Source organism: Thalassophryne amazonica, chromosome 20, assembly GCF_902500255.1.
Source record: "Thalassophryne amazonica chromosome 20, fThaAma1.1, whole genome shotgun sequence".
Classification (NCBI taxonomy): domain Eukaryota; kingdom Metazoa; phylum Chordata; class Actinopteri; order Batrachoidiformes; family Batrachoididae; genus Thalassophryne; species Thalassophryne amazonica.
This window is the reverse complement of record NC_047122.1, coordinates 32,119,686-32,141,476: the sequence shown is the minus strand read 5'-3', so window position 1 is coordinate 32,141,476 and position 21,791 is coordinate 32,119,686. Positions and strand designations below refer to the sequence as shown.

At 41.6% G+C, this 21,791-nt stretch overlaps 1 protein-coding gene across 1 annotated transcript in view; it reads right to left on the bottom strand.

Annotated features, from left to right (window-relative positions):
* The window catches only part of sdc2 (syndecan 2), a 131,711-nt gene that overhangs the window by 5,284 nt on the left and 104,636 nt on the right, over window positions 1-21,791 (bottom strand). Inside the window, exons 2-4 of the mRNA XM_034160099.1 lie at window positions 10,503-10,617; window positions 5,031-5,203; window positions 4,216-4,345 (exon numbers count right to left, since the gene is read on the bottom strand). Of these exons, the coding sequence (XP_034015990.1) occupies window positions 4,216-4,345; window positions 5,031-5,203; window positions 10,503-10,617 (418 nt within the window). The remainder of the gene's footprint in view (window positions 1-4,215; window positions 4,346-5,030; window positions 5,204-10,502; window positions 10,618-21,791) is intronic.

The following is a 21,791-nucleotide window of genomic DNA, read 5'->3' as shown; positions in this document are numbered from 1 at the left end:
CCTGGTCGGATCGGTGCGAAGCCGCGTTTAGGGAGTTGAAACGCCGGTTCTCTACTGCGCCAGTTCTGGTGCAGCCTGATCCTAGCCGCCAGTTTGTTGTGGAAGTAGATGCCTCTGACTCAGGGATAGGAGCCGTGCTGTCCCAGAGCGGGGAGTTCTCCACCCCTGTGCCTATTTCTCCCGCAGGTTGACCCCAGCAGAGCGGAATTATGACGTCGGCAATCGGGAGCTCCTGGTGGTGAAGGAGGCCCTGGAGGAGTGGAGCCACTTGTTGGATGGAGCTGTGGTTCCATTCACGGTCTTCACCGACCATCGGAACCTGGAGTATATCTGGACCGCTAAGCGTCTGAACCCCAGGCAAGCCCGTTGGTCTCTTTTTTTTGGACGTTTTGACTTCAGGATCACCTATCACCCCGGGACTAAGAACCAGCGGTCAGACACACTGTCCCGGGTGCATGAAGAAGTCAAAGCGGAGCTGTCGGATCCACCAGAAAACATCATCCCGGAGTCCACTATCGTAGCCACACTGACGTGGGACGTGGAGAACATTGTCAGGGAGGCCCTGACGCGTCACCCGGACCCCGGCGGTGGACCACCTAACCGTTTGTACGTCCCACCAGATGCTAGGACTGCAGTTTTGGACTTCTGTCACGGTTCTAAGCTCACCTAAGCTCACCTGCCATCCAGGGGTGTGAAGGACCGTGGCAGTTGTTCGGCAGCGGTTCTGGTGGGCTTCTTTGGAAGCCGACGTCCGGGAGTATGTCCGGGCCTGTACCACCTGTGCCAGGGGCAAAGCAGTCCACCAAAAGGAGAAGGGACTCCTCCAGCCGCTGCCAGTGCCTCATCGCCCCTGGTCGCACATCGGCCTGGACTTCGTCACGGGTCTCCCTGCATCCCAGGGAATGACAACCATCCTGACGATAGTGGACCGGTTCTCCAAGGCGGCCCACTTCGTGGCCCTCCCGAAGCTCCTGACGGCCCAGGAGACTGCAGACCTCCTGGTCCACCACGCCATATGTCTGCATGGTATTCCTGCAAACATCATCTCGGATCGTGGTCCCCAGTTCTCCTCGCAAGTCTGGAGGAGTTTCTGTAGGGAACTGGGGGCCACCGTGAGCCTTTCGTCTGGGTACCACCCACAGACCAACGGACAAGCAGTCAGTTATTTTTATTAAAGTCATATGGGGGGGGATGCAATGCAGACATGGGGTCAAATACTTTGCATTGTATTTAAATACAAATACAAATACTTTAGATTTTCAAATTACAAATACAAATACTTTGTACTTTTTCAAATACAAATACTTTATATTTTGAGTATTTCAGATACAAATACAAATACTTTCTATGAACTATAAACAACAAATCAACACAAAAACTGATAAACCGGTGACAATTTATTGTGAAAATAGCATGACCAAATACTATCGATAAGTAAAGGATTGAATGTTTTATCACAAATTCACTATTATGATATCACAGGCAATAATCAAACTATCACAATATATATTCTGTTTCCATCAATACTGCATCCTTTTGTATCCACCATATCACAAAACAATAATAAAATGTCATATCTTCTTGTCTCAGCATAGTGTATTATTATATCTATTGTATCTCAATCACAATAACGCGGAGCTTATAGTTTTCTGGTGTGTCTCAACACGGTGTCACAGAGATTCCCAAGTTTGAAAAGTATTTGGAAAAGTATTTGGAAATACTTGGGATCGGCGATGTATTTGAAATACAAATACTTTGAATTCAAAATCAGAAAATACAAATACAAATACTCCGAAAAATGTATTTAAGTATTTTCAAATACAAATACTTTTGTATTGGGCCCATGTCTGGTGCAATGTTTATAATGTAGTGGAAGCTAGGAAGGGATGGGGGAGCGGGATAAGCAACTTTCCAAAACCTTTAGAATTCTTAGAAGCTGGAAAAGCCGAGGTTTGCACCCTGTAAAATACAGTCCATTCCATCATATTAAATGTGCATGTGATGAGTATAAAGTGATTAGATGTTGGCTAACTTTGAAGCACCAGATCGATACAAAAGTTTGTTTTGCTTATATAACATCGCATAAACTTGTGCCACGTTCTGAACACTGCCACCTACTGGACAACCTGGACACGTCTGCGTTTGTTGCAGGAAATGATGTTGTTATTAAGATTAGACAGAAATTTATCGATCCCTTGGGGAGACTCCCTCAGGGAAATTGAGGTTTCAGCAGCATTGTTTAGCAGCACATAGGGTAAGAAGCACACAAAGTATCAAAAGTGAAAGTTAAACAAAACATTCATCACATGTACAATGGAAATGGTACATGCTTTGTTTGTCAGCTTGTCAGCTTCTTTCATTTCCAAAGCTGTGGTCTGGTGATGTTCGTGTTCATCATTTCTATCCCGGAGGAGCGATTTACACACATTCGTTAAAGAGCGCTCTCATCCAACAAAGGCTATCTGGATGTGTCCTTGTTGATGTTGCTTTTGCATATTGCAAAGGACCCAGACGGATATCACAACAAAGTACATAAAAATGAGGTGTCAGACATCGCTCGCGCCAGACATTCTGGTAAACAGAGACGGCACGGATAAAGCTGTGATTTTTTTTTTTTTTTTTTGGCGTCTAATTATTTTCTTGCCACCTGCTTTCTCGCTGTCCAAGTGAAAAACATGCACTCGGAACGTCGACTTCGCTGTGAACTCTGCGAGGTCCCACGCATGGCAAACAGACTGTTTATTAAAAGCAATTCTGAAGTGGATCAGACATTGAGCATCAGGGAAAATATTACCAAGATTGTTGCCATCGAACTGTTTACCACAAATATGGTGACGTAATGAAGACGAATGTGAGAAATATTATTATAATATTATCAGTTTATTAGTGGAGCATCAAATCCACCAGCTGTTTTTTTTTCAGTCTTACAAACTGAAATACAGTTTAACAGAGAATGTGTAGGCCCTGGGCTGTGTTGCATTTATCCACGGATTCTGTAACTTATGCGAGTCGATGACTCCCCCTGGACAGGATGTCAGTCTTATCATAGGTTATCCCTCCAGCCAAGGCTGGAACCCATTTACAGCTGGATCGACTGGTACAGTGCATATAAGATATTTCTTAGTCCCACAATGGCAAATTTGCAGTGTCACAGCAGCAGTGATAATGGAACTATGCAATATGAGGGCAGAGTAAATAAAAGTCAGATTCAAGTCCAGACTTAAGACGCACGTATTCTCCGTTTCGTATGGCTAGCATACTGGCATAGTATGTTACTATGCTTTCTATCCTTTTAAATTCATTTATTAGTAAACAGAGCGGGTCGCAGCCTCAACTTTAATTAAAGTCTGGGTCTGTTAGTGAAGCTTAGGGCTAGTGGCTGGTGATCGCCTTAGTATTTCTTCTGTTTTTCTTGCTCCTTAATGCTGACAAATTATACTGTATTTGTTGTCTTTCTGCCACCTGATTCTGTTTTTTCTCTCTGTTTGAGGTGCAGCTCCATTCAGAGGTGGGAGTGGGTGCTTTCTTCTGCAGGCCTCCCGTCCAGCGCACCAGCATGGACTCCCAAAATTTCTTGTATATTTCTATTTCAATTGTCAGTAGCATGGCCCAAGCAGAGGGTCACCACTTTAACTCTGGTCTGCTTGAGGTTTCTTCCTCAAATCATCAGAGGGAGTTTTTCCTTACCACTGTCGCCTGTGTGCTTGCTCTAGGGGTTGGTAAGGTTAGACCTTACTTGTTGTGACCTTACTTTGTTTGACTTGGCGCCATATAAATGAAATGAAAATGAAAGTAAAACGTGCAAATAGAAGGCAAATACAAATACTACAACCCCTGGCAAAAATTATGGAATCACCGGCCTCGGAGGATGTTCATTCAGTTGTTTAATTTTGTAGAAAAAAAGCAGATCACACACATGACACAAAACTAAAGTCATTTCAAATGGCAACTTTCTGGCTTTAAGAAACACTATAAGAAATCAAGAAAAAAAGATTGTGGCAGTCAGTAACGGTTACTTTTTTAGACCAAGCAGAGGAAAAAAATATGGAATCACTCAATTCTGAGGAAAAAATTATGGAATCACCCTGTAAATTTTCATCCCCACTGAAGGTTCTAGTATCGGTATGGCATTGGATATGAAAAAGTGGTTTCATACCGTCCGTAATTAATAGTTGGCTTACACAATTATTGTAAAGTGTAATGTTTGTCTCTTACCTGCCAACACCTCTGTCCTCTGGAAGAGGTTTTCAGATTGAACCTCGACAGGCTCCTGGGGCGACCCGGGGGCACTAGTTGTACTCGTCACCTGGTTCCTTTGCATGTCCTCTGTAATTAGCACTGGTGCCTGGGCAAGAAGAAAGTGACATTAAGAGGGTGACATCCAGTTGAATTTCACATTTCATGTCTTCAGAAGAAATGGGTTAATTTGAGTGTTATGGCACAGTTGCTAAATTCTTCCCTGGTACGATCAGGGTTGTAAATGTTCAGGAAAAACTGTGAATTGTACTGGTCCACCTCCAGTTGGCTCAGATAGCAATGGAAATGCATAAAAACTGGATTTAGTTGATGCAAAGTGGAGGAGAAAATGTAATTCTTCCAGTTAGCTTGAGGAATATGCTAAAACGTAGATTTGCGCTTTCCAGTCCCCCCCAACACACATACACACACAAAGGATTCAGATTTGACCAGCACAGATTCAAGAGGGAAACAAAAACGTGGACAGAAAGGCTCGGTTTAGGGATTTAAGACCTTGATTTATAATCCCAAACAGATGTAGTGTCCAGTGAGATCTAGGATCATTCTACGATATGTGATTATGTCCAAGAGAGATGTAATCCTTCATAATATGCAATAGAGCAAAAATGCTGAGAACCTTGATCCTTTTCTCAACAGCAGCCACATTGGCAGCTGGTATGACAGAGGATTTGAGAATATTCTGTATCAGTTTGCAGTCCAACATCATGCCTCTCTCTCTCTCTCTCTCTGAGACTCTTATCGTCTCATCAGACAATCTCCTGATGCATTCGTACCTCTGTTCTGGGTGCTTTCTTGGTTGTGCTTTCCCTGGACTTTGCTCTGACCGTGGCTGTCTCCACCCTCGGGGTGAAGTCTTTGGTGGAGTCTGGGGTGGGTTCTGCTGCATTGGGCTCGATGTAGACCATACTGATGGTCACTGTTTCCGGTAACACATCACCGCCTTCACCTGGAATGTAACACAAAATAAAACAAAGCTATAATGCAAACCATGAAGAAAACATTCCAATGCACTGGTAGGTGTGAAAAAGTTTGAGGCATGCTAGATAGTTGCTAAAAATGCAGCAATTGGTGGAATCCAGGCTGGTTTTCTTTTGAATTATCGGACACCAGCAAAAGGTTTAATTACTTGAAAGCAAAAAGTATTATATATACTAGCTTGTGATTGCATCACCTTTGAAAGTGTGGTTGCTAGGCAACTCTCCATTCCACTCATCTTTGATGTACAATCAGGTCCATTAGCATTTGGACATTCCCCCCACCACCACTTTGATCATTAGGTGAATAGTCGCTTGTCATCTAGTGCTTTAATCGTCTTTGTTTAAAGCCATTGATAGCATCAAAGAAGGAACTGAGTCACATTCAAGCCATCTTCAATCTTTGTCACTGAACTTTGATCTTGACTTATGAATATTTTGTCTACTTGCCTCATAAACATTAGGACCTACTGTTTGTTAAGTATTTGAACATTGCAGACAAACAGGAAGTAAGGAAAGATGGAAGCAAGGAGACAAGGAAAGGTGGAAGGGAGTAAGGAAATGTGGAAGAAGGTGGGCCTGTGTGGGGGGGCAGGGTGTGTGTGTGTGTGTGTGTGTGTGTGTGTGTGTGTGTGTGTGTGTGTGTGTGTGTGTGTGTGTGTGTGTGTGTGTGTGTGTGTGTGTGTGTGTGTGTGTGTGCAGGAGTTGCTGCATTGTGGCTTATTGTGGCTAAGCAACAGGCCAGTCATAGGTGGACACATCCACATATATACAGTACATAACCATTTGACTTTATAAGATATTCAGTATTTGGCAAGTTGTCATTACGTCTCAATGTTTGAGACATTAAATGACCAAAAAAAAAGCAGATTACAAATTTTTACAACTTGGTTTTTGGTGTTACACGGTTGAAACTTACTAAGAAATCTGCTGGTGTGTTTGTCACCACTGGTGGTCAAACAATGTTCTCCAGAAACACTCTTTATATATTTGAAGGACAACAACACAAGAAATTTTATTCATAAAGAAGCTTTGGCATTCTCGCTAATAAAACCATATCCATCAAATTTTGGAGGTTACTTCTTTTACGTTGACCCTATATTTTTCCATCCCATAGGGATGGGCATCAGTGTGCTTGTTTTCAGTGCAGAAGGTTCCTGGTTCAAACCCCACCACTGCCACATTTTTCCATGTGGAGTCATGTCAGGAAGGGTATCCAGCATAAAACTTGTGCCATGTCAACATGCAGATCCACTTGGATCTGCTGTGGTGTCTCCGAGTGAAAACACAGGAGCAGTCGAAGGGACTTACTTTACTATAATTCAATTCAATTTATTTCATTGTAGGGCTGCAGCTATCGATTATTTTAGTAATCAAGTATTCTTTCGATTATTCTGCCAATTAATCGAGTAATCGGATAAAAAGTACTTTTGCGTTTTTAAACAACATCAATAGTCCAGGGCTCTCCCTAATGGCACAATATCACTGTGACAAAGTGTTGACATTTTGCTGATATGGCGATGGGATGTGGCTTTCTGTTTTGTCTGATTTTCTCCAACTTGTAAAATTTAACTATGTTTAAGTTTTTCTTTATTAAAAAGGTTGGCGGACTGGGTCCCTGCGTGTTTTTTTTATCCCTCTTTCTCTGTGATTCAGCAGATGCATTTCAGCTGGGGGTTGAACATGCAAGCCTCGCAGTCAGTTTTTTATTTTATTATTTTATTTAAATTACCGTGTTTGTGAACTGTTGTGTGCTGCCCAAAAAAGTGAAAATTAAAAAGCGAAACACAGAAGAAAGACTGGACTTCTGCCGTTTGTCAGTGAAGTCGGGGACGGAGTTGTGACTCAGATAGTTTTATATATACGAGGTCTGTCAATAAAGTATAGGTCCTTTTTATTTTTTCAAAAACTATATGAATTTCATTCATATGTTTTTACGTCAGACATGCTTGAACCCTCGTGCGCATGCGTGAGTTTTTCCACGCCTGTCAGTGACGTCATTCGCCTGTGAGCACTCCTTGTGGGAGGAGTCGTCCAGCCCCTAGTCAGAATTCCTTTGTCTGAGAAGTTGCTGAGAGACTGGCGCTTTGTTTGATCAAACTTTTTTCTAAACCTGTGAGACACATCGAAGTGGACACGGTTCGAAAAATTAAGCTGGTTTTTGGTGAAAATTTTAACAGCTGATGAGAGATTTTGAGGTGATACTGTCGCTTTAAGGACTTCCCACGGAGCGAGACGTCGTGCAGCGGTCCCAGGCGCCGTCGTCAGCCTGTTTCAAGCAGAAAACCTCCACATTTCAGGCTCTATTGATCCAGGACGTCGTGAGAGAACAGAGAAGTTTCAGAAGAAGTCGGTTTCAGCATTTAATCCGGATATTCCACTGTTAAAGGAGATTTTTTTTAATGAAAGACGTGCGGACGGGTCCGCGCGTCAGGACGCAGCCGGCGCGGTGCGGCAGCACAGGAAAAACACCTCCGTGTTGATAGCCATTTGTAAAATCCAGGCGGCTTTTGATGGCTTTCAGTGGAGCGAGTATATGAGAAATTGTTTAACAGCTGGACATGTTCCAACTTGTCCTTAAGGCTTCCAACGGAGGTGTTTTTCCTGTGGCGGAGCGTCGCGGCATCTGCGAGCCGACGCTGCAATCCGCCCGCACGTCTTTCATTAAAAAAAATCTCCTTTAACAGTGGAATATCCGGATAAAATGCTGAAACCGACTTCTTCTGAAACTTCTCTGTTCTCTCACGACGTCCTGGATCAATAGAGCCTGAAATGTGGAGGTTTTCAGCTTGAAACAGGCTGACGACGGCGCCTGGGACCGCTGCACGACGTCTCGCTCCGTGGGAAGTCCTTAAAGCGACAGTATCACCTCAAAATCTCTCATCAGCTGTTAAAATTTTCACCGAAAACCAGCTTAATTTTTCGAACTGTGTCCACTTCGATGTGTCTCACAGGTTTAGAAAAAATTTTGATCAAACAAAGCGCCAGTCTCTCAGCAACTTCTCAGACAAAGGAATTCCGACGAGGGGCTGGACGACTCCTCCCACAAGGAGTGCTCAAAGGCGAATGATGTCACCGACAGGCGTGGAAAAACTCACGCATGCGCACGAGGGTTCAAGCATGTCTGACATAAAAACATATGAATGAAATTCATATAGTTTTTGAAAAAAATAAAAAGGACCTATACTTTATTGACAGACCTCGTATATATATAGATATATAAAAGCCTCAAAGTGCTTCACACATGTAAGGTGTAACCTTACCAACCCCTAGAGCAAGCACACAGGCGACAGTGGTAAGGAAAAACTCCCTATGATGATACTGAGGAAGATACCTCAAGCAGACCAGACTCAAAGGGGTGACCCACTGCTTAGGTCATTGTAACAGTTACAAAAATTTGCAAAGTTAGAACATACCACAATAAAAGAAGATGCATTTAATGAGAAGACCATGCAGCCGTGCAGTCCACAAGTCCACAAGCTTTACACTGTCTAATTAGTCCCATTTGTTGCAGTGTTTATATATATATATATATATATATACTCAACAAAAATATAAACGCAACACTTTTGGTTTTGCTCCCATTTTGTATGAGATGAACTCAAAGATCTAAAACGTTTTCCACATACACAATATCACCATTTCCCTCAAATATTGTTCACAAACCAGTCTAAATCTGTGATAGTGAGCACTTCTCCTTTGCTGAGATAATCCATCCCACCTCACAGGTGTGCCATATCAAGATGCTGATTAGACACCATGATTAGTGCACAGGTGTGCCTTAGACTGCCCACAATAAAAGGCCACTCTGAAAGGTGCAGTTTTGTTTTATTGGGGGGGATACCAGTCAGTATCTGGTGTGACCACCATTTGCCTCATGCAGTGCAACACATCTCCTTCGCATCATCCGTGAAGAGAACACCTCTCCAACATGCCAAACGCCAGCGAATGTGAGCATTTGCCCACTCAAGTCGGTTACGACGACGAACTGGAGTCAGGTCGAGACCCCGATGAGGACGACGAGCATGCAGATGAGCTTCCCTGAGACGATTTCTGACAGTTTGTGCAGAAATTCTTTGGTTATGCAAACCGATTGTTTCAGCAGCTGTCCGAGTGGCTGGTCTCAGACGATCTTGGAGGTGGACATGCTGGATGTGGAGGTCCTGGGCTGGTGTGGTTACACGTGGTCTGCGGTTGTGAGGCTGGTTGGATGTACTGCCAAATTCTCTGAAACGACTTTGGAGACGGCTTATGGTAGAGACATGAACATTCAATACACGAGCAACAGTTCTGGTTGACATTCCTGCTGTCAGCATGCCAATTGCACGCTCCCTCAAATCTTGTGACATCTGTGGCATTGTGCTGTGTGATAAAACTGCACCTTTCAGAGTGGCCTTTTATTGTGGGCAGTCTAAGGCACACCTGTGCACTAATCATGGTGTCTAATCAGCATCTTGATATGGCACACCTGTGAGGTGGGATGGATTATCTCAGCAAAGGAGAAGTGCTCACTATCACAGATTTAGACTGGTTTGTGAACAATATTTGAGAGAAATGGTGATATTGTGTATGTGGAAAAAGTTTTAGATCTTTGAGTCCATCTCATACAAAATGGGAGCAAAACCAAAAGTGTTGCGTTTATATTTTTGTTGAGTGTATATATATATATATATATATATACTGACATTTTGATTGATCGGTTTCAAAAAAAATTCACCTGGAGACACTTGTCCAAGGAACATTCTGAGCACCTTTGGGACAAATCTACTTACTTGTTATTTCATACACCAAAGTGATACAATATTCTACAATATGCTGGCATGGTGGGCGGTACTTTCATGCATTTTGGTCCTTGTTAATGATCAGTTGATGCGCTGTGTCGATATTTCCCAGCCATAGTCATATAATTTGCCTTATGAGGTTTGCACTCTGGAATTTTATTCATAGTTTATATCTTGCGGAGTAGCAGAGCAAGTGTGTGTGTATACAGTATTACACATTTGTGTCTTACCTCACTGCACAAAGTTATTTTTGATTAAGGAAAGAAGATTGTGAAGGTGCTCATAGCAAGAATCGCAGAGGAGTTAATGAGAAAAAAGAAAGATAAGTCAAATTTGCCCACTTGCTCAGGGCGTTCTGTACGGCCAGGCACCAGAAATTCAAATGGAGAAAGAGACGGAGGAAGTGAAACAAAAGACAGAACAACTGAGAAAGGACATAGAGAAGTGGAAGAACTTGAGCGTGCTGTGAAAGCACGCTTCTTCATCGTACCCGAGCCGGATCCTGAGTTAAAGTCATCGTCGTCTTCAGGGTAGTAACCTCCTGACCCCACGTCCTCCAGGTACAGGTCATCAGCCTGAGAGGACGCCTTGGCTCCTTCTGCTATCTGCAAAACAACAACATAATGCGTCTCAGTCGGCTTTCATCACGGATCACATCCCTGTGTGGAAAGATTTTCATTCTGCAACAAACGTGAAGAATTTTCATTGCTTTTACACATTAGATATTAATTTTTATATTTTTTCCTGTCAGTCTGCAGCTGAGCCATAAATGTGAATCAGAAAGCCAAGTTTCTCTTTTAAATTATTCATCACAACCTCTCTGCTTTGACACCAACACTCCACTCAGTGATTATTTCTTTAATATGCAAACATAATATCCTCTTGGGCAGCAATTTCAATCCCACATCATTAGTATATTTGAAATGGCACACATCATAAAATTACCATTCTGCAAGCTCAGAGACCATTAAGTGCTGTGAAAACGGCCTAAATAACAATTTGTTTTGGTCTAAAAGCATGAATTACTGCTGAGGGCAAACAAATTTCCAGTCGAATGTCTAAAAGGTCACTAATCTTAGCACATCACTCTGATTTACACCCAAAACATCCAAATATGTGACTGCCTAGTTAAAATGCCATGCTCCTCCCATAGCATGTTGTCCACACAATCATCCGGTTTCATGGGAATGTTTGCATTACAGCTTAACGCCTCGATTGAATGAAAGGACCGGATGACAAGTGCCTGTTTGTTCCAAAAGAGCCTCACAATGCGTCAACTTGAGATTGCAAGCACAGACGTCTGAGGTTTCAAATTTGAAGAGGGATGAAGAACGCTGCTGCCAGACTTTTGACACAAAGTAGAAGGTTTGAACATATCACACCCATCTTGGTGTCTTTACACTGGCTCCCTGTCTCTGTGAGAGCAGATTTTAATGTTTTATTATTGACCTATAAAGTTGTTTATGTACTGGCGCCATCTTATAGCCGATCTGGTGAAACCCTACGTGCCGGCCCGGGCTTTGCGGTCGCAGGATGAGGGACTTCTCTGTGTTCCCAGTGTGAAGAAGAAGTCAGCGGGCCAAAGAGCCTTTTCGTATTGTGCACCTACTCTGTGGAACGGTTTTCCTGCGTCCGTGAGGCAGTCAGAGTCCGTGGACATTTTTAAATCAAGACTTAAAACCTATTTTTATTCTCTCAGAGGTATTGGCAATGCTGATATTGTTGCAGGAGAATGAAGATCCTGGTGCTTCGTGTTCTACTGTATGGTTTAGAGCAGGGGTTTTCAAAGTGTGGGACAGTGAGCCCCCCTCAGAGTCAAACAAATAGCTGCCCCCCCCCCCCCCACTGACACATACACACAATTTCAACATCTTCGTGTGTTTCTTTTTATTCTTTTACACATCTTAAACACATTTTAAAAGTGTGTTTTAAGGAACTGTCTATGCATTTACACATTTTACAGCCTTTGTCAACATTTTAAACATATTTTTAAAGAAGGGTCTATTCTTGAGTTAAGCTTCACTTCCATCACATGTGCAAGTTCCAGATACAGGGAGTGCTCCCCTTGTTGGTGAGAGCCAGTAACATTAGAAATGTGAGACTAAACCACACCTACTGTAAACACCCCATGGTATAAAGGTGTTGTACAAGCTACAGTTGTGGCCTTTTCACAAAATGAACGCTGTCTGTGAGAGGCCAGGCCTGACTTCCACATGAACTTCAATAAATTCAAAATGAAAAATATAGTGGTTTGGTTTTTGGTAAGAGGCAGAATCTTACAAAAAGAAGCCGAAGGACATTACACCCTTTTCAAACATTTTAAATGTTTTTTTTTTAAACTTTCTATTCTTCTATTTTTACCTTTGTAATATTTTAATTTAAACATTGATTTTTTTAACATTTAAACATCTCTGTGTTTTTAAATGTCTTTAACATAACTAACACATTTTAACATAAATAATATTTTCCCTATTGACGTATCCCATAATCCCTTGCGCGCCAGAGAGTCGCTGCAGTCAAACAACATAGAGAATCAACACGATGACAATTGTAAATTAATATTATACTACAAAAATGTAATTTGTTTTAATGCTTTTTGTCATGTTAATAAGAGACTACATGTATGATACCCTGAAAACTTGCTAAAACTATTATAATGAATAATCCGTGTCTGCTACATTTAATCTGCGTGGAATTTAATAAACGCAAACCAAATTTCAGAGGCTATTATATATATTAGTCTGGAACAAAGAGGACAAACAGTGTTGTAAAGAACAATAATCAAGACGTTAAAGAGCAAACTTCACTTTCCCCCAGAACGACATGATCAGGAAGCGAGCGAAGCTCACAGCAGGTTCCATTGAGAATAACGGAGAGACAGCCTGTGATTCTCATGTTTACATAAAATAAATGCAATAACAACATCTATAAACCCAGAGAATATATTCATGAGAGTTTTGGCACAATATAAAAATAGGTTTATGTTGCGATGTTAATGGTGTTGTTAATCGTGGTTAAAACTGCAGCGTGATCAGAGTGTCTCAATGCAGTTCTCATTGTTACTGAGATCTCGCAGAGCGGCAACCTCTTCGAAGTTTTGCGGGATTTGGAATGCCAATAGGGTGAATTAATTAAGCTTTTATACATATTTAGTCTCTCATCTAGTCTCACCTCTTGTTTACTGCAAGCAATAATTCAGGGTCTTTGACGTGCACAGGCGGGTGATGCGTGGATGCGCTGTGGAGAGGAGCAAACAAAGATCGTCCTCTACTTTCTTCTTTTTTGGTTGCCCCAATCTCTGTCTTCTTACTGGTAGATTTATGCACTAAACATTTATCCATTTTGCTCCTGGCATGTTAGCTAACAATGCTTTTGTTTTCCTTTGTTCCCCTTCTTGTTTTATTGGTTAACAGTGTTTCCAGTTATTTTTTTGCACCCCCCCCCCCCCCGAAGAACTCTGGTGCACACCCCACAGTTTGAAAACCACTGGTTTATAGACTTGGATGGTTACTATTGGCATACGGTGGATAGGACGACGGTAATTCACTTCAATTTATGTACAGAGCACCAAATGATAAGTCAAACAGAGGTGAGTAGGGTTTAAACCTTACTCACCTATGAGCAAGCGCATTGGCACACAGTGGTAAAGAAAAACTCCACCTCTCATTTTTTTAATGATACGAAGAAGCCTCAAGCAGACCAGTCTCAGTGGGGTGACCATCTGTTTTGGCCAAGCAAACAGAGACAAAACAATGAAAGAAAACAAAAGCAAAACAAAGTATGTCAAACATGCAGAGACAGAAATGTTGCACTAAGCAACTGTATTCTTCGAGTCCAGCGGTCACAACGACCAATGGACCAAGAAAAACAAGAGTGGACTCCCAGCAAAACAGACTACAACTAGTGACTCAGGGTTTTCACCACATCAGTATTCATGGATTCTTGGCCACATGATGGTTCCCTAACCTATAGGCATGCTCCGAATCTCAAACAGCTCCAAGGCAGATGCCACACATCCAAGTCCTGGATGGATCTTGCCTTGATGGATGGATGATCCCTCAGATGGGTTACCAACAAGCCTGTGGCAGAAGGTCTCTTCAGACAACTCAAGTACCACTGGAATGTAGACATGGGCCAATAACCGGTTTCACGGTATACCGCGGTATGAAAAAGCCACGGTATCAAAACCACTAAAATTTCCCGTTATACCGTCCCTACGGTATGAGCGGGTTATGAGAATTCTTGACAGGTAGAGCGGAGGTGGCCGCTGCCGCCTTTCCCCCTGGCGTGCATCTCTGTCTCTGTTTACAAACAGGTAACTAATGTTAGCTAGCTCTGCATCATGGCTGAAGGAGGCGAATCCTGCACTGAACTTTTCCCTCCATCTAAAAGGACCAAGTCAGCTTTTTTGTTTTATTTTCTGTGGCATAGCCCTTCAAACCAAAAACGGTGGCAACAAAGCACCGTAGCTTTGGCCTGTGTCGGATGCGGAGCGATTCAAGATACCCACCAAAGATTACATGAAAGGAGCAAGCTTTATCCCATCTTTGAAACCACTAAGAAGTACAAGCGGTGGACTCGAGTCGTGCTTGTGGTCGACCAAATTTCTCCCACAAACTTGTCAACAAGGACAAATACATCTATTCCAAGCACTTTGTTGGTGAAGCTGGGCCAATATTGAGCATCTGCAGTTCCGGACCTTATTCCAGCCACGTTTCTCCCTACGCAAGTAAGTCATATTTCCCACGAGGCAGATGCTACATGTCTAAAAGGGTGACTATTATTTTGGTATTTTCTCTAAAGTTATCAGTGGTACCATGCTCATAGCGGTAGACATCGCGTCAATTAGTACGCCTGAATCACACACGCTTCATATGCAAATAGCCATAATGCTGTTAAAGCACATTTTAAAGCTATACATAATACAGTGAAACCGCGGTATTTTTGCCCACGGTTATCATACCGCCCAAAAATCTCATACCGGCCCATGCCTACTGGAATGACTTCATGTCAAATGAATGGCTACATCAGGAGACCAAGATGAGGTGTGTTTGTTGCATAGTGAAGTAGTGTCAGTCATAACATTCTGTCCAAGTGGCGCATTTCTTTGTGCATGATGCCTCAATGTTGAGGACCCAGAAGCTGGAAAAGACCAACAGGATGCCCACACTTCACCTGGCAGTGCCAAGTTGGATGGATTCTTTCAAGAGGTGGGGATGGATTGCTTGCTGCCTGGGTGGTTGCTATCCGTGGTGTGGTGGATGTGGCAATGTGCAGACCTGACCTGACCTGAACTCCTATCCAAATGGAGTCAAATCATAAACAAACACAATGACCCTCTGAGCAATTTACAACAAAGTTGCTGTCAGTCAAGGTTTCCTTTTATTTCTAGCCCTGATTGATAAGAACTATTAACTGTGTGGAAGCACTTCGATCTTTGAGACTGACCTGTTCTAGTTACCCAATGACCATGTCCAAACAAGAGAAGACTGTCCCTGCAAGCGATCATGGGATCGGATAACTAAAGCGAAAACTATATGTGCTTGAGTGGAAAAGCAATAAACACTTCTATGCAACATCTATTCTCCAATCTGTGGACAGCTGGAATGCCTCTCCCACACTGACTGTCCTGCTTTAGAAAAACGTACAAAAGAGAGACTCTGCAATATCTGATCATTGTGTCTGTTGCACCCATTTAACCGCTGACCACAGTTCTGCTGTGAGGATGTGCTGATAAACCTCAGAGTGAATGGAGGCTGACTAAAGGAAACCATCAATTGGCTCGACAGTAAGAAGTATTTTTTTTTGTGTGTTTAAACAATAGTTATGTGTGGCGCAGTAATCGAGTGTCTGGGTTCCTCCACCGTTTCACAACACGCAGGTTGGACGCTGTGTTAAGATGAACATGACGACCTACAGTCCTCCTCACATCAGTGGCACAAACAGCACCAGACTAAAAGAAGCAACATTCCAACTCTGACACATTGATAGCGCATCAGTTGGATTTGTTGAATGTGTTCAATGACGTCAGCACTTCGGTGGGAATTTATTTTCTTCCAGGCCTGGCAACAACTTGAAGAATTCTTCCCTGGTGGTGCAGCTTTGCTAAAATTTACAGAATTTTGCATTTTGTGATAAAAGCGTGGAATTTGCACACATATTCTAAATGTTTATTTGCAGATATGGAGATATCCTGAAGCCTGACCTCTAATGAGCTACAGGGGTCAATAAAGAATTACACAGGATCATAACAATTCCAAAAAGGTATAGTTTGGACTATCTATGACTGAATGTTCTGGAGTTATGGGGTTAAAAACAGCAAGAATGGTGACAAAGGTCAATATCAGTTTGTACAGGAGTTAAAAGTTAAAGTTGCTCCAATTTTGGTAAAAAGTCATGCAAATTATTGGTTGAGCCAATAGGATTAATAAATGGAATAGTTTTGACAGTGATGAATGCTTGGTCTCCAAAGTAAAAGTCAAACAAGGTCAATGTCCATTGGATTCTATGACATGTGACATATGTTACCCTGTAACATGATAACTAAGCACAATGGAGACCAAACATTCAACGCAGTCAAAACTATTCCATTTATTAATCCTATTAGCTCAACCAATACTTTGCATCACTTTAATTAAACATTAGTTCATTTAGAATATGTGTGCCAAATTTGATGCTTTTATCAGAGAATATCATCAGGAATTGCACGGTTTTGTTGCGCCGCCATTCTGACCTGGATCTGTAGTATGAATTAGAGCTGCAACAATTAATCAATTATGAAATTAACTGCCAACTGTTTTGGTAATCGATTAATCATTCTGAGTGTTCTTTTTTAAATCTCAAAAATCTGATTTCAGTGTTGTAATTTGAAATATTTTCTGGTTTCTTTCCTCCTCTCCGACAGTAAAATTAATATTTTTGGGTTGTGGAAAAAACAAATATTTGAGGACAACATTTTTGGATTTAAGAAACCCCATTTTCTGCCATTTTATAGACAAACAACTAATGGATTAATCCAGAAAGTAATCCTCAAATTAAATTATAAAGAAAATATTTATTTTCAGCTCAGTGAAATACGTTAGAATCTTATTTTCTTTTTTGTGTCTCAGGATGAGGCAAAGCTGTGTGGAAGATGTTCTTCCTTTATATCTATATGTTGAGATTTTTTTTTTTATCACAGCATATTTGAATGTAAGGCTGAAAGTGATTTGTAGAATATGTGGTTATGGGATTTTCTGTAAAAAAGACAATTGTCAAATGTGCAAATAATTATAAGTAATTAAAAAACATTACATTAATAAATAAATCAAAAAACAGTCAATAGATTTGTCGATTACGAACGTAATCATTGGTTGCAAAACAAGCACTAACATAAGCACACTTGAATGTGAGCCACCACCTTCAGTCCTGTGAAAGACCAACAACCTCTTCTATGTGTCTCCTGCCTTCATGTCTCATCTTTCACTGACCCCAACCTGACAGTCTGAGGTCACAAAGATGGACATAGTGAGAACATGTGACCTCGCCAGAAAGATGAGTTGGCGTTGATTAATTATCTCTGCTTCCCTTCCCTCAAAGCGAACTGATGAGGTCTACAGTCGGTTTACATCACTAAATACATGGCTGGCAAAGTTCAAACAGGGATTTACTTTTGAGGGGAACGCCGAACCCTACTTGGGAAGGCACGCCATTTTATTTGGAAACATAGTTTTAAAGGGCGGGTAACATAGGGAAAGCACAGCAGGCATTGGAGAGCCTGCCAGGCCTAGTCTTCGTGTGGGTGTGGGATCCAGTAGTTTCGTGGGGAAATTAAATCAGGACAACCACAATGAGCACACTCGAAAGCCACCACAATTAGTCTGGAGAAGGACCAACAACCTCTTCTGTGTGTCTTTTGCCAAAATGTATGCTGGGAAAAGGTTCTAGCCCCATAATTGGAGGAAAATCTATGGATGCACAGAAGAAGGACCTGAAAGAATTGGTTCTTTGTTTAAGCAGCACAAATAAGAAAGCCATTATGCCACTAAAGATATTCCTCAAAACACCCTACAGCACAACACAATCCATTCTCGATATACCACGGCCTACGTGGAAATGTATGATACCCCCCCCCCCCCAAGTGGCGGTATGGCTCACTGAAGGAGTAGACTACTTTGGGTGATTGGTCTGTAAACCAATGGGCAGTGAAGGTCAACTCTCATTGGACTCTATTATATATAATGACACATGTTACAACAGTCCATTTTAATACAATAAGTTAATGTAACTCAAACTTTGAAAAAGTTATAGTCACTCATTCCCATTAATTAAACTAACTCAAAATGAATTGTTGTCATAACAACTCAGTTCCTTTAAGTGCATTTTTAATGTTTTGTGGCATTTAATTGTTGGTGATGTATTTCCAGTGCATTCCATTCACTCATTTTAAATGCGTTTATGCCATTATGAAAAACTACGACTTCTGTTCTTGGGCTACCATTTAGCATTTTTCATTCTGTTGTAGTCCTTTTAGATTTTTTTTTTTTTTTTTTTTTTTTTTTTTTTAGAAATCAGATTATTGTCAAGAAGTAAACCAAAGAATTCATCCAAAAATGTAATCCAAAATACAATGCAAATTTTTAGGCAGAAATTTATGTCACTTTTTTTATTGAAAAACAAACTAGATTTACATAAGTTTAATTAACTATAAATCGTTAAGTTACTAAAACTTTAACAAATAAATTTTTGAAAATTATTTTAAGTTGGCAATTTCAAATGGTTGAAGGCAATCGATTTCCTCAAATGATTTGAGTTCAACTAACTCACTGAGTTTTACAGTATACTTTGTAACATGATAACTGAGCAGTATTAAACACAGTATTCCATTTTAAATTCCTATCAATAATTTGTATCATCTATTACCAAAATTGGAACAACTTTACTTTTTTACCTCATTTTTGCTGTTATTAAGACGTAACGTTCCCATAATGTTTGGCTGTAGATATTCCAAACTACACCTTTTTGGAATATTTCTGTGTAGGCTCTCAGTTGTCCAGGTGGTTTCCATAGTAGAGAAGCTTGAATGTTCGACTGGACTGGGTTGCTTGATGCGAGGACATTTCGCTTCAAATCGCAGAAGCTTCCTCAGCTAAAATTCTTGCTCTGGAAGTCTGACTTCTGTCTTTACAGAACACATTACTTTACTACATCACTACATTACTTTACAGAACACATCAACTCGGTGGATGCCAATATCAAGTTCACACATGAGGATGCCAGAAACAACCATTTAGCCTTCTTGGACTGTGATGTTACGATTGGAGAGAACAGGCAGCTCCAGACAGGGGTTTACAGAAAACCAACTCACACTGACCAATATCTGCTCTTTGGCTCAAACCACCCCCTTGAACACAAGCTTGGGGTGTTCAGGACTCTTCAACACAGAGCCCTACAGGTGCCCACAACTGCAGAGGGAAGGGCTAAAGAACAACAACGTGTCCAGAAAGCCCTCACAGTATGTGGGTACCCACGATGGTCCCCGGACAAAGTGCAGAAGTCCCAGAGAACAAAAGACCAGATAGACAGGAGACGGAGACAAGAAGAGGAGTGTCTCTCCCTTATTTAGCAGGAGTAGGGGAAAAACTACAGAGGATCTTCAGACAGCACAAAATCCCAGTTTACTTTAAACCGGTTAACACCTTGCGACAGAAATTAGTTCACCCTAAGGACATGATCCCTAGTTACAAACAGAGCAGTGTAGTGTATTCTATCAGATGTCAGGAAAACTGTAACGAACACTACATAGGTGAGACTAAGCAACCTTTACACAAAAGGCTATACCAGCACCGCAGAGAGGGCGCCAGTGGACCTCAGTCTGCAGTTCATCTCCACCTTAAAGACACTAACCACACATTTGAGGACAAGGAAGTTAAAATATTAGCCAGAGAGAAGAAATTGTCTGAGAGAGGTGTGAAGGAGGCATTCTTTGTGAAACATTTGAAACCCAGCCTTAACCGGGGGGCGGGTCTCAGACACGCTTTGTCCCCTGTTTACAATGGGGTACTCAGGTCAAAGCAGTTTCAGTCTTTTGTTCATGGTAATGAGTCATTCACGTCATCAGGAGAGTCATCAAGGGAGCCATCAGGAAAGGCTTCCATCCCATCATTAGGAGGGACAGCTGCCCTGTCATTAGGAGGGTGCTAACTAGAGCACAATAGTTGATAGAGCTATTGTTTAGTCACTAGCCTATAGCAGTCTGCCTCTCAGTAGGAGGGGTCTGGTTAGGTTTAAAACTCCAGCTTTTGTTAGCTTCTGTTTATTCGTCTCTACAAGAGTCAGACAGAAGTCAGACTTCCAGAGCAAGAATTTTAGCTGAGGAAGCTTCTGCGATTTGAAGCGAAACGTCCTCGCGTCAAGCAACCCAGTCCAGTCGAAGATTCAAGCTTCTCTACTACTCCTTTTTGGAATAGTTATGATCAGACAAGTAATGCAGTTTTCAATATGCTTGGGGCAATTTTAAAACTTTGACTCTTGTGTAATCCTTCATTGACCCCTACCGGGCTTGAGCTGCTACTCTAGGAAGGTTATCATACCTTCTTGTCTTAGCCATGGTGTCCTGACACTGGATTGTAAGTGTTGTTTAGTCACCTTAGGTGGTACTGAAAGCCTGCTCGACCCGTGGACTACATCAAGCAAAATTCGACTTTAACACAGGTCAATTAAATTCAATTAGAAGGGCGATTCTCAACAGCATCGCAATCATATGTTGTGTTGCAGTGTGACCATACATCTAAAACAAAAACCCACAAATGTTTGACTAAACGCTTCCAATTTCCACTTACTTGGCTGATTTCTAGTCATATATGAAGTTGCCGCTGTGCCATTTCACTCCACAGTCAAACGAGAAAATGAGAAGTATAGTGCATCACAAAGCACATTTTCTCATAACACCACATTCTCAAGCGAAGGCACCAGCAGATGTCAAGTTTTTGAAGGCTACTGTGCATCTGGAAAGTACTCACAGCGCTTCACTTTTTCCACATTTTGTTATGTTACAGACTTAGGAGTAAATGGAGTAAATTCAAATGCAACTCACAATACCCCATAATGAAAACATGAATTTTTTATTTTTTTATTTTTGCAACTTTATAAAAAAAATAAGAAATCATATTATCTACTGTAAGTATTCACACTCTTTGCTCAATACTTTGTTGATGCACCTGTCAGCAATTACAGCCTCAAGTCTTTTTGACTATGATGCCACAAGCTTGGTGCACCTATCTTTGGGCAGTTTTGTCCATTCCTTTTTGCAGCAACTCTCAAGCTCCATCAGGTTGGATGAGGAGCATCAGTACACATCTATTCTGAGATCTCTCCAGAGAAGTTCAATCAGATTCAGGTCTGGACTCTGACTGGGCCATTCAAAAACATTCACAGAGTTGTCCTGAAGCCACTCCTTTGATATCTTGGCTGTGTGCTTATGGTCACTGTCCTGCTGAAAGATGAACCTTCCAACAGTCTGAGGTCAAGAGCGCTCTGGAGCAGGTTTTCATCCAGGATGTCTCTGTACATTGCTGCATTCATCTTTCCCTCAATCCTGACTAGTCTCCCAGTTCTTGCCGCTGAAAAACATCCCCACAGCATGATGCTGCCACCACCATGCTTCACTGGAAGAATGCTGCCTGGTTTCCTGCAAACATGACACCTGGCATTCACACATGGTCAGTCTTTGTCACATCAGACCAGAGAATTTTGTTTCTCTTAATTGTGCTTTTTTTTTTAAATAAATTTGCAAAAATAT